General features: G+C 46.3%; 2 protein-coding genes across 6 annotated transcripts in view; one reads left to right on the forward strand and one right to left on the reverse strand.

Annotated features, from left to right (window-relative positions):
- Nucleotides 1-8,099, forward strand: part of topaz1 (testis and ovary specific TOPAZ 1) — a 94,217-nt gene extending 86,118 nt beyond the window's left edge. For both annotated transcript variants that reach the window (XM_085993707.1, XM_085993708.1), the window contains 3 exons: nt 4,103-4,306; nt 7,499-7,682; nt 7,781-8,099. In XM_085993707.1, coding sequence (XP_085849833.1) covers nt 4,103-4,306; nt 7,499-7,682; nt 7,781-7,997 — 605 coding nt within the window. In that variant the 3' untranslated portion in view covers nt 7,998-8,099. The remainder of the gene's footprint in view (nt 1-4,102; nt 4,307-7,498; nt 7,683-7,780) is intronic.
- A 4,367-nt stretch (nt 8,100-12,466) lies between these two features.
- Nucleotides 12,467-12,939, reverse strand: part of tcaim (T cell activation inhibitor, mitochondrial) — a 39,563-nt gene continuing 39,090 nt past the window's right edge. For all 4 annotated transcript variants that reach the window (XM_085993714.1, XM_085993713.1, XM_085993715.1 and 1 more), the window contains one exon: nt 12,467-12,910. In XM_085993714.1, coding sequence (XP_085849840.1) covers nt 12,685-12,910 — 226 coding nt within the window. In that variant the 3' untranslated portion in view covers nt 12,467-12,684. The remainder of the gene's footprint in view (nt 12,911-12,939) is intronic.

The following is a 12,939-nucleotide window of genomic DNA, read 5'->3' on the forward strand; positions in this document are numbered from 1 at the left end:
TGCAGTTAGTTTGTTCTGAGTTTTGTGTTTGCCCAGAAAGGGTGACCGTTCTGGGGGGATAGGTCAAACTCACACTTGTTTCATTCGCCACTGAACACATCTAAGTCAGGTATAGCTAGGGTTTCCAACTCTAATTGGACGTTTCATTACGCAACTTCCAACCTCCCTGTCTGGTCAAACAGCCTTTTTTCTCCCATCAATATTTTTATAACTAATAAACAGAAGTGTTCAAACAAAATTATAAAAAACACAGAGCCTTTGTTAGATTATTTATCAGATTGTGGTGCGGCCACAAACCGGCTTACAAGCAGCAGCTCATAGAATCATAGAATAGTACAGCACAGAAGGAGGCCATTCGGCCCATCAAGTCTGTGGCGGCTCTTTCGAAGAGCAATCCAGTTAGTCCCATTCTTTCCCTATATCCCTGCACTTTTTTCTCATTCAAGTGTATATCCAATTCCCTTTTGAAGGCTGCTATTCTCTAAGGTTCCCCCCTGCCCTAGCCCTGAGCTCGCATCTTTCTCCAGTTTCTCTCCGATCTCCCCCCCTTGACCTCCCCACGCTCATCCTGTCCATGAGACCCGCTTCCTACTCCCTCGACCCTATTCCCACTAAACCACCCAACTTCCTTTCCTGGCTCCCATGTTAGCTGACATTGTTAACGGTTCGCTCTCCTAAGGTACTGTCCCCCCTCCTTCAAATCTGCCGTCATCACCCCTCTCAAAAAACCAACCGTCCTTGCAAACTACCGCCCCATCTCCAACCTCCCTTTCCTCTCAAGTCCTTGAACGTGTTGTCGCCTCCCAAATCCGAGCTCATCTTTCCCTCCAATCCAGTTTCCGCCCCTGCCACTGTACCGAAACGGCTCTCATCAAAGTCACAAATGACATCCTTTGTGACTGTGACAAAGGTAAACTATCCCTCCTCGTCCTTATCGACCTGTTTGCAGCCTTTGGCACGGTTGACCACTCCATCCTTCTCCAACGCCTCACCACCATCATCCAGCTGAGTGGGACTGCACTCGCCTGGTTCCATTCTTATCTATCTAATCGTAGCCAGAGAATCACCTGCAATGGATTCTCTTGCCACTCCTGCATCATTACCTCTGGTGTCCCCCAAGGATCTATCCTTGGCCCCCTCCTAATTCTCATCTACATGCTGCCCCTTGGCGACATCATCTGAAAACACGGTGTCAGTTTCCACATGTACGCTGACGACGCCTCAGCACTACTTCTCCCGACCCCTCCACGGTCACTGCTTGTCCGACATCCAGTTCTGGATGAGCAGAAATGTTCTCCAATTAAATATTGGGAAGACCGAAGCCATTGTCTTTGGTCCCCGCCACAAACTCCGTTCCCTAGCCACCGACTCCATCCCTCTCCCTAACATCTGTCTGAGGCTGAACCAGACTGTTCGCAACCTTGGTGTCATATTTGACCCTGAAATGAGCTTCCAGCCACACATCCATGGCATAACTAAGACCGCCTATTTCCACCTCTGTAACATCGCCCGTCTCCGCCCTTGCCTCAGCTCATCTGCTGCTGAAACCCTCATCCATGCCTTTGTTACCTCTGGACTTGACTATTCCAACGCACTCCTGGCTGGCCTCCCACATTCCACCCTACGTAAACTTGAGCTCATCCAAAACTCAGCTGTCCGTGTCCTAACTCGCACCAAGTCCCGTTCACCCATCACCCCTGTGCTTGTTGACCTACATTGCCTCCTGGTTAAGCAATGCCTTGATCTCAAAACTCTCATCCTTGTTTTTAAATCTCTCCATGGCCTCGCCTCCTTATTTCTGTAATCTCCTTCAGCCCCACAACCCCCCGAGATATCTGCGCTCCTCAAATTCTGCCCTCTTGAGCATCCCTGATTATAATCACTCCACCATTGGCGGCCGTGCCTTCTGTTGCCTGGGCCCTAAGCTCTGGAGTTCCCTCCCTAAACCTCGCCGCCTCTTTACCTCTCTTTCCCCCTTTAAGACGCTCCTTAAAACCTGCCTCTTTCATCTGCCCTAATTTTTTATGTGGCTCGGTGTCAATTTTTTGTCCTGTGCAGCGCCTTGGGACGTTTTATTACATTAAAGGTGCTATATAAATACAAGTTGTTGTTGTTATTGAATGTGTCTGTATCCACCACCCTATCAGGCAGTGCATTCCAAATCCTAACCTCTAGTTGCGCAAAAAAGTCTTTCCTCATGTCGCCTCTGGTTCTTTTGCCAATCACCTTAAATCTGTGCCCTCTGGTTATCGACCCTACAGCCCTTGGAAACAGTTTCTCTTTATTTACTCCTATATAAACCCTTCATGATTTTAAACACCTCTATCAAATCTCCTCTTGGCCTTCTCTGCTCCAAGGAGAACCACCCCAGCTTCTCTAGTCTATCCACGTAACTGTAATCCCTCATTCCTGGAACCATTCTAGTAAATCTCTTCTGTACCCTTGCCAAAGCCTTCACGTTCTGTTTCTGTCAGCTGTTTCTTCCAGTATGGAATATACGTTGCAGTCTGACTAATCGTCACACCTCGGGGAAAAGGCAGAGACATGGATAGTTAGGGAAGGTCATGGACTAAATGGCTTGATTGCTGGCGTTGTATTTAACGGAGACCCTTCCGTTGTATCAAATCCACTACAAAGAATAAGACTGCAGCGGTTCAAGAAGACCCACTACCACCTTCTCGAGGCCAATTAGGGATGGGTAATGGTTCCCAACCTTGCCAGCAGCGCCCACATCCTGAATGAAGAATAATAAATGAACCAGGGTCCCCAATCGTGATTCGAGTTTGCCTTGTTGTAAAATTTATGGATGTTGGGTGCAGACAAGGTGAAGCTCAGCTGTGATGTTCCTCATAGCCTGCCAAAACACTGTCAAGCCCACACGTTAAGAATAGCTAGTTGGCCTAGGTGCCTGGGGGCCAGTAGCGCTAGTGAAATATACCCCAGTGTGAGGCAAGCAGGTTCAGCAAACACGGGGAGAAAAACTGGTTTGGGAAAATGAATACCGGGTGAGGCAGAGATCACTGGGCCTTTCCTTGCAGTCGGCTAAAACTAAAGTACTTACCAAGTCACCAGGAGTAGGAAGCAAGAAGACTCTTGCCTTACAGGTGCCAGTCATATTTTTGTTGACTGTAATCAACAGCAAACATGTAACTAGGGTCTGGGAGGATCAAAGTTGGGCCATTACATAACAACAACTTGTATTTATATAGCGTTTTTAGCGTCGTAAAATGCCCCCGGGCGCTTCATAAGAGCGTTAACAAACAAAATTTGACATAGAGCCAAATAAGGAGATATTGGGACAGGGGACCAAATGCTTGGTCAAAGAGGTAGGTTTTAAGGAGTGTCTCAGAGGCGGAGAGGTTTAGGGAGGGAATTCCAGCGCTTAGGACCTCGGCAGCTGAAGGCACGACCACCAATGGTGGAACGATGGAAATCGACGATGCGCAAAAGGCCAGAATTGGAGGAGCGCAGAGATCTTGGAGGGTTATAGAGCAGGAGGTGGTTACATCCTTAAGGATCCTGTGTTGATCCGGGACCCTGTTGTAGATCTGCTTAAATCTGCCAGCTTGCTTGGTTTTGCTTCTCTGAAACAGCTGCACAGAGAGCCGTAGATTGGGAGACCACATCTCTGGATAGGACTGGCAAAACATATAAAGACTCTAGCTACCCGGGACGCTGGCACTTTTAACTCTGACAAATTCCTGTTCAATGTTTTATATAATGACCACCCACTACCCCACTAAAATGGTAAACTCTTCCTTGTAGCCCAACCCACGCCTTTATTGTTCTTGCTGAACTTAAAATGTTGATGGGTCAGAGTTGAAGGTTGGCTGGAAGTCCAGGAATTGGTAATTCTGCACACTTACCTTTGTTTGTCTTATAACACTCCTGTGAAGCGCCGTGAGACGTTTTACTATGTCAAAGGTGCTATATAAATGCAAGTTGTTGTTGGATTGGCATTCTTTGCAAGTTTGCTGTTGTTAAAATGGTTTGAGAGAAACTAAACAATTGATGGTGACTTTCTGACTCTGAAGTTTAGATACTAAACCGTTTATTTTCAGTTTTCTCCAGCAGAAGTTAATTGTGCTTTTGTGCGTTGCAGGCACCTTGGATCTCTCGCCGTACGTCAGGATTTTCAACAATCTTTTGGATGAGTGCATCCAGAATAATTGTCTTGGAGCATCTTCTGACACGGTGGAGTTTATGAGGTCGGCAAACATTCCCATAAACTCTTTGGCTGTAAGAAACTTAATTACAGCTTTGGGCAGGTCCTGTTTGTGGCTGAAAGCAAGAAAGCAGTATAAGAGTAAGTCTGCGGCTATGTGTACACGTGTCCACTTGTGCAAAGTGCCACATCTCTGAAAGTATGTGGAAAGCCACTCATTTGCCAGAATCGCTCCGTTCTGATTGTCCGAACAGTTGGAACCTAATATTTACTTACCTTCGTGTTTACACCCAAGTTCTATCATTTCCTGTTCAGATGATTATCCAGCCTTCAGTGTTTAATTTTCTTCCTGCCCCCCCCCCCCCCGACCCTCTGTAAAGTCTCCCAGCACCATGTGCTCTTTCTGGCCTCTGCAGCTGTATAGCAGGCTTATAAGAAAGTACACCAAGGTGATGGATGATCATCTTTCCCTCTGAGAAAGCTAGTGGGCCTCTGGAATGTGTTGCCAACTGGTGCGGTGGGTGCTGACTCTCTGCCTTCAAGAGGGAGCTGGACCGGTTCCTGACTGGGGCAGAATTTGCATCATATAGAAGGTAAGTGTCTTTATAGATAACACTCAGTCCATGTAATCTCCTGGACTGGTTTCGATTGTCTGAGGGGCTCGGAGAGGAATTTTACGGAGTATTTTTTTCCCTTATTGGTCCTGTGTTTTTCTTTTATTTTAAGCTTCTCCCAGGAGGTTACATGGCTACGGGGGAGGAAGTGTTTAGCCATGATGCTGGGGCAGGCTTGATGGACCAGCTGATCTTCTGCCCGTCAATTTTGTATTTGACTTATTTCCTCTGTTTTTATAACACTTTTCACGTCCTCTGCACTTCACAGCCAATCAATTACTTTTGTAGTTTACTTACTGTTGTTATTTCAGCAAAGGTGAGAGCGACTTTGTGCACAGCAAGATTCCGCAGGCAGCAATGGTTCAATTACCAGTTACTTCTGCTGCTGGTGATGTTGTTTGAGGTATAAATGTTTGCCACGGCACAGGAGAATTCCCATGCTCCTCTTCGAATAGTGCCAAAGGATCCACATGAACAGGTAGATGTCTCATTCAAAAGACTGCGCTCTGCCATTACAGCACTCCCTCAGGTACTGTACTGATTGCTCAAGTCCTGGAGTGGGGCTTGAACTGGTAACCTTGTCTCCGAGGCGAGAGTATTACCACTGAGCTAAGCTGGCACTTCATACTAGTTCGTAATAGAGCGACTGAATAAAGTACCAATCAAGCAACATAAACTCATTATCACCCATTCAGATTGGTACGTGTCCCACAGATTCATTATTATGTTAGTGTAGGAATAAACCACCTTAAAGGACACCGCTGTCTTTTATGAGTTTAATTAAAAAGTAAATGCAGTTATACAGAGGCTGTTTCCTCTGGCTGAAGAATCTAGAACCAGGGGTCTCAGGAAAAGGATTTAGGACTGAGATGAGGAGAAATTTCTTCACTGAGGGTTGTGAATCTTTGAGCATCCACAGCCCTCTGGGGTAGAGAATTCCAGTCGTTGAGTATATTCAAGACTGAGATCGATAGACTTTTGGACACTAAAATAGGGATATGGGGATTGGGTGAGAAAGTGGAGATAAGGTAGAAGATCAGCCATGATCTTATTGAATGGCAGAGCCGGCTCAAGGGGCCGTATGGCCTACTTCTGCTCTTATTTCTTGTGTCCTTATACAAATCCTTCCTTACTTGATTGAGTTTTTTGATGAAGTAAGAGAGGGTTGATGAGGGCAATGTGGTTGATGTGGTGTACATGGACTTCTAAAAGGCATTTGGTAAAGTGCCACATAATAGGCTTGCCAGCAACATTGAAACCCAGGGACAGTGGCAGCCGGGATACGAAATTGGTTAAGTGACAGGAAACAGAGTCGTGGTGAACGGTTGTTTATTGGACTGGAGGAAGGTACAGAGTGGTGTTCCCCAGGGGTCGGTACTAGGACAACTGCTTTTCTTGATGTATATTAATGACTTAGACTTGGGTGTACAGGGCACAATTTCAAAATTTGCAGATGACACAAAACTTGGTAGTATAGTGAACAGTGAGGAGGATAGTGATAGATTTCAAGAGGACATAGACAGGCTGGTGGAATGGGCAGACACGTGGCAGATGAAATTTAACGCAGAAAAGTGCAAAGTGATACATTTTGGTAGGAAGAACGAGGAGAGGCAATATAAACAAAAGGGTACAATTCTAAAGGAGGTGCATGAGAGAGCTGGGGGTATATGTGCACAAACCGTTGAAGGTGGCAGAGCAGGTTGAGAAAGCAGTTAAAAAGCATACGGGATCTTGGGCTTCATAAATAGAGGCATAGAGTACAGAAGCAAGGAAGTTATGACGAACCTTTATAAAACACTGGTTCGGCCTCAACTGGAATATTGTGTCCAATTCTGGGCACCGCACTTTAGGAAGGATGTGAAGACCTTAGAGGGGGTGCAGAAAAGATTTACGAGAATGCTTCCAGGGATGAGGGACTTCAGTTAAGTGGATAGACTGGAGAAGCTGGGGTTGTTCTCCTTGGAGCAGAGAAGGTTGAAAGGAGATTTGATAGAGGTGTTCAAAATCATGAGGGGTCTAGACAGAATAGAGAGAAACTGTTCCCATTGGCGGAAGGGTCGAGAACCAGAGGACACAGATTTAAGGTGATTGGCTGAAGAACCAAAGGTGACATGAGGAAAAACTTTTTTATGCAGCGAGTGGTTAGGATCTGGAATTCACTGCCTGAAAGAGTGGTGGAGGCAGATTCAATCGTGGCTTTCAAAAGGGAGTTGGATAAGTACCTGAAAGAAAAAAATTTGCAGGGCTACGGGGAAAGGGCGGGGGAGTGAGACTAGCTGAAGTGTTCTTGCAGAGAGCCGGCATAGGCTCGACGGGCCGAATGGCCTCCTGTGCTGTAACCATTCAATGCTTGGACATTGATTCAGGGTACTGAGTACGAGTGCTATGTATTCAGATATCAACTGCCACACCATTTGTGAGAATCGTAATCTTTTTTTCCCCCTTCTCCATCCTTAAAGTGTCATGTTTTTTTTTAAATTTGCATTTATATAGCACCTTTGAGGACGTCCCAAAGCGCTTTACTGCCAATTAAACACTTTTTGAAGTGTACTCACTTGTACTGTAGGGAAATGCGGCAACCAAATTGTGCACAGCAAGCTCCCACAAACAGCAATGTGATAATGACCAGATAATCTGTTTTTAGTGTTGTTGACTGAGGGATAAATATTGGTCAGGACAAGTAAGAGGGAAAAAAAATTATTGATTTTTTTTTTTACAGAAGCCTTGTCCAGTGGGTGCTATCCGCCCATCGAGGAAAACCTCTACCGCAAACTGCTCCCAATTCCGTGCTTCCTGTCAGAGGTGGAAATGTTGTTGGCGACTGAGATGTTCCTGGTTACGAATGCTAGCAACATTCAGAATCCCAGCGTCTCCAAGCAGTCTCTGCAGATTGTCCTAAGAAGGTTACGTCCTCTCCTTTTAAAACTGTAGCTTTGTTTTACCGTTCAGTAAGCAGGTGTTCTATTTTGATAGATATATATATTTTTTGGAATATTAAAAGGTATGAAGAGGAAAGGAGCCAGTTGGCCAATGGAGATTACGAAGCAGCAGTGGACCGATTGCTGGCCGCTGCCCGAATATCGGAACCAAAGCTTCAGATAAAGCACACGACAGTCAACATCGCCAAAGAAGAGATTTTCAGTTTAGAGTACTCCTCCGCCCTCAAGTGGCTTGAACAGAACATGAAGTGGGCTGGCAAGGTTTGGCTGTTTGGGTAACTATGGCTGAGAGAGATCGCTCTGGCCTGAATATAAAAAGAATTATTTTTTGAGCTGTTAATGTTAAATTGCCAATCACTGTACAATAAAACCATTTGACACTGAAAATTTGTCTTTTGAGTAAACGAGAGATTTGCTGCACTGGAAATGATGATTTGGGATGGAGAGGCGGTGGGGGGAACACACTGACCCCGCTCCCCCCTTAAACAAAAACCAAGCCAAGCTTCCCCTTGTAACTGGCCATAATGCAGCGTTTCTTTTGCAATTTTAAAACTCTCTCCACCAGCGTTCCCCCTAAGGCCGCGCCTCGATCGGGAGGTCCCGCCAACGCTGCTCATCAGTTGTTGCCACTGGAAAAGATACCGCGCAACAAATTTAAAGGGACCGCGCACGGGAAAATATTAGAGGGAACATTGCCCTCCACCGAATATGGTTAAAAGTGGCACTGAATTTTATATGAAGGTGTCCTGCTACCTTGGTGAGAGAAACAACAGGTATAAATCCAGCCGTTTTACAGTACAGGACTCCGCCACAAGCCAAAAGGTACTAGAACGTAACAAGAAATAGGAGCAGGAATCGGCCCCTCGAGCCTGCTCTGCTCATTAAAATCATAACTGATCTTCAAACTCAACTCTACTGAAATTGGAAGCAAGTATTTCAGCTGACCAACTTTATTTTGAAATATCTTGGGTTTTAAAAAAATAAGAGCTTGAGGTACTTGAATGTACCTGTCTCTAATTCTAATTAAACACCTTGCATCCGAGAGGGGAACTAGGTGGGTATTGCAGTGGTTAGACACCTCTGGGTTCAAGACTGATGGAATGAAAGTCTCATAGAAATTCTCTACTTGTAGGTTGGCTCGACATACTGTGGCTTTAGCCCAATGAGTCTCCATACTGGAAATGATCAAAGGGGGTCAGGGGAGACACAGGTCCTGGGTACAAAAAGCAAATAACTGGCAGATGTTGGAAATCTTAAAAACAAAATGCTGGCAACCCCCACCAACAACTTGCCTTTAACGTAGTAAAACGTTCCAAGGCGCTTCACAGGAGTGTTATCAGAAAAAATTGACACCGAGCCAGAAAAGGCGATATTAAGACAAGTGACCAAAAGTTTGGTCAAAGGTAGGTTTGAAGAAGCGTCTTAAAGGAGAGGTAGGGAGGGAATTCCAAAGCTTGGGGCCGAGGCAGCTGAAGGCACGGCCGCCAATGGTGGAGCGATGGAAATCGGGGATACGCAACAGGCCAGAATTGGAGGAGCCCAGAGATCTCGGAGGGTTGTAGGGCTGGAGGAGATAGGGAGAGGTTAAAGCCCTGGAGAGGTTTGAACACGATGTGAATTTTAAAATCGGGGCGTTGCCGGACCGGGAGCCAATGTACGCCAGCGAGCACAGGGGGTGATGGGTGAATAACAGGACTTGGTGCGAGTGAGGATACGGGCAGCAGAGGTTTGGATTCAACAGGTCAGGGAGCATCTACAGAGGGAACATAGGATCCCATACCTGAAATGCCAACTCCTCTGGTCTCTGCAGATGCAGAATGTCAAGAGTAATTTTGAAAAGCTGGAAACGGGTAAAGCCAGAGGGGATCACCTTAGCAAGACAACTAAAAAAAAAATAGCTATGGAGGCAGTAGCAGCGAATGCTGGAAACATTCAGCAAGCTCAACACACAAGATAAAGATCAAAACCCAGGAACAGACCATCCACAGGAACTGTGGTTTGATAAAGGGACCACACTCGAAATAGCAGCCCACCTTCTTTGCACATTTTGGGCTAAACATGCCCACACCTCCCCCACCCCCACCTTGTTCAGTTCCATTAAAGGACTCACTTATTTTCCACTTCCACCAAAACCTTACCATCTTTTTTCCTCTCTCCAGATGCTATGTTCTGTTGGAGGTGATTGGATTCTCTGCTGCAACTTGTGGACCTGCCCTGTGACAGAGCAGTGCTGGGTCATTATCACCACACGATAAAGAATAAGGATCACTGCACTCCCATCAGTCTGGAAATTGTCTTAAAACTCCCTAAACAGGGGCCGGGGTGGGGGGGGGGAGTTTCCACTAGGTTAGTGCCCAGATTCCAGCGGAATCGGACGTACCAGCGCAAAAGATCGGGGTATTTAAAATGCGAGTTATGCCCAAAAACCACTTGCATTCGTGTTCCCAACGTTCGTGTTTCCCTCAATCTTTTACATTGGTTCAAGATTAATTTGCCCGAATCAGGCTCCGCCCACAAAACTGGCCACACCCACCCCCAGGTTGAAATTGCACAATTATGTGGATGAGGTTCTGGAGTGAGGCTTGAACCCACACATTTCTGATGAGACGAGTGTGCTACTCTGAGCCAAAGCTGACAACTTGGTATGGAGGATGTCTGGTACCTGTGATCCTCTGGCCCATCGTAAGAAGTTGATGCCTTCAGGAGGGGGAGAAAACTGGCACAAAACAAAGGAAATTCCCATAACACTTGTCAGAATATTGATCAATCCTCTTCAGTATGTGGTTAGAAAGGGCTTGCATTTATATAGCACCTTTCAGTCAATGAAGTACTTTTTCCAAGTGTAGTCACTGTTGTAGGAAACGTGGCAGCCAATTTGTGCACAGCAAGCTCCCACAAACAATGTGATAATGACCAGATCATCCATGTTAGTGATGTTGGTTGAGGGATAAATATTGGCCAGGACACTGGGGAGAACTCCCTCTGCTCTTTTTCAAAATAGTGCCCTGGGATCTTTTACATCCACCTGAGAGGGTAGATGGGGCCTCGGTTTAATAGTACATTTAGCCCTGGTGTGTCCGCGACATCCATATTCAGCTACTCTTTGTCTCTGGTACATTACCCACAAAGATATGGTTTAGATTCATCTCCATCTTAAGCAACTTCTAAAAGTACGATTCCCAATTTTAGATTATGTCAGACTGGCTGGTTTGTAATTTGGACAGATTTGCTTTGCTGAATATTCTGCACACCTGGGAGGATTCAGTGGGGGGAGGGGGAGAGGGGGGTCGGTCGGGGAAAGGCATTTAAAAAAAATCCACGTTAGCTTCACTCATTAAAATGGTTACATATGGATGATAAATCTTTAATGAGAATGAAAATGATACCTCGGGCGTAAATGGAAGTTATTTCGAGCAGTGGGATTAGTCACCACATTGTACAAAGGACCAGAAGTAGATAAACACGTGAAGGAGAAATCAATAAAGGATATGCTGATAGGGTGAGATGAAGAGGGGTGGGAGGAGGGTCGTACAGAGCATAAACGGGCTGGAGTCATACCCAGCACAAAGGAAGATGGTAGTGATTGATGGAGGCCAATCATCTCAGCCCCAGGACATCGCTGCAGGAGTTCCTCAGGGCAGTGTCCCAGGCCCAACTATCTTCAGCTGCTTCATCAATGACCTTCCCTCCATCATCAGGTCAGAAGTGGGGATGTTCACTAATGACTGCACAGTGTTCAGTTCCATTCGCAACTCCTCAGATAATGAAGCAGTCCATGTCCGCATGCAGCAAGACCTGGACGACATTCAGGCTTGAGCTGATAAGTGGCAAGTAACATTTGTGCCACACAAGTGCCAGGCAATGACTATCTCCAACACCGCCCTTGACATTCAACGGCATTACCATCGCTGAATTCCCCCACCCTCAACATCCTGGGGGTCACCATTGACCAGAAACTTAACTGGATCAGCCACATTAATACTGTGGCTGCAAAAGCAGGTCAGAGGCTTGGTATTCTGCAGCGACTGTCTCACCTCTTGACTCCCCAAAGCCTTTCCATCATCTACAAGGCACAAGTCAGGAGTGTGACGGAATACTCTCCACTTGCCTGGATGAGTCCAGCTCCAACAACACTCAAGAAGTTCGACACCATCCAGGACAAAGCAGCCCGCTTGATTGTCAGCCCATCCACCACCTTAAACATCCACTCCCTCCACCACCGGCGTACCATGGCTGCAGTATGTACCATCTACAAGATAAACTGCAGCAACTCACGAAGGCTTTTTCGACAGCACCTCCTAAACCCGCGACCTCTATCATCTAGAAGGACAAGGGCAGCAGGCGCACCATCACCTTTCAGTTACTCTCCAAGTCACACAACATCCTGACTTGGAAACATATCGCCGTTTCTTCATCGTCACTGGGTCAAAATCAGGGAACTGCCTCCCTAACAGCACTGTGGGAGTTCCTTCACAACACAGACTGTAGCAGTTCAAGAAGGCAGCTCACCACCCCCTTCTCGAGGGCAATTTGGGATGGGCAATAAATGCTGGCCTTGCCAGTGCGGCCAGGAACGAATATAAAAAAATATACCGGCATAGACTAGTTGGGCCGAATGGCCTGTTTCTGTGCTGTAAATTCTATGTAATTCTATGTAAATAAGTAGTAGGAACGCCAATGAAGAACCAGGTAGAAATGAGATATGGATGAAGGAACTGTTGGGGCTGCTCACACTTCGAGTCGGCGAATTATATATACATATAATTTTAATTCACACAGATTGGAATACAGTTTTCTGCTGGCAAGTTGGGATTTCCCAGCCCTGGATGTGAGCTACACTTCCAAAAACACGCAGACACCCGGCCTCGCACACGAGTTAGCTTCACATAGTCACACAGCACGGCCCTGTTGCAGCAGAGACTGCGGGGAATGTCAACGTCCAGTCCCCATTTCCCATTCTTCCCGTTCACTGTTTCCAGTCCCAGGGGATGCACACGTCACCATCCTGTAACACCGAATAGAAGTGTGAAATGCACAGGCGCATGCCTTGTAACTCGCTGACGTGTCCTTCAAGCAGTCTTTGACAGCACTTCACCATTTGTTGGTTGGATACACTGGGCTCCTTGTACAGTCTTTTGAGGCCAAACCTCTCTGTGCAATCGCTGATCAGTTTTTCCTGTTCCACTTCCAATCTAATTGGGATTAAAAAAAAAATCCATTA

The sequence above is a fragment of the Somniosus microcephalus genome, chromosome 7 (assembly GCF_052327205.1).
Source record: "Somniosus microcephalus isolate GS21.2 chromosome 7, FLI_Smic_1.0, whole genome shotgun sequence".
NCBI lineage: Eukaryota > Metazoa > Chordata > Chondrichthyes > Squaliformes > Somniosidae > Somniosus > Somniosus microcephalus.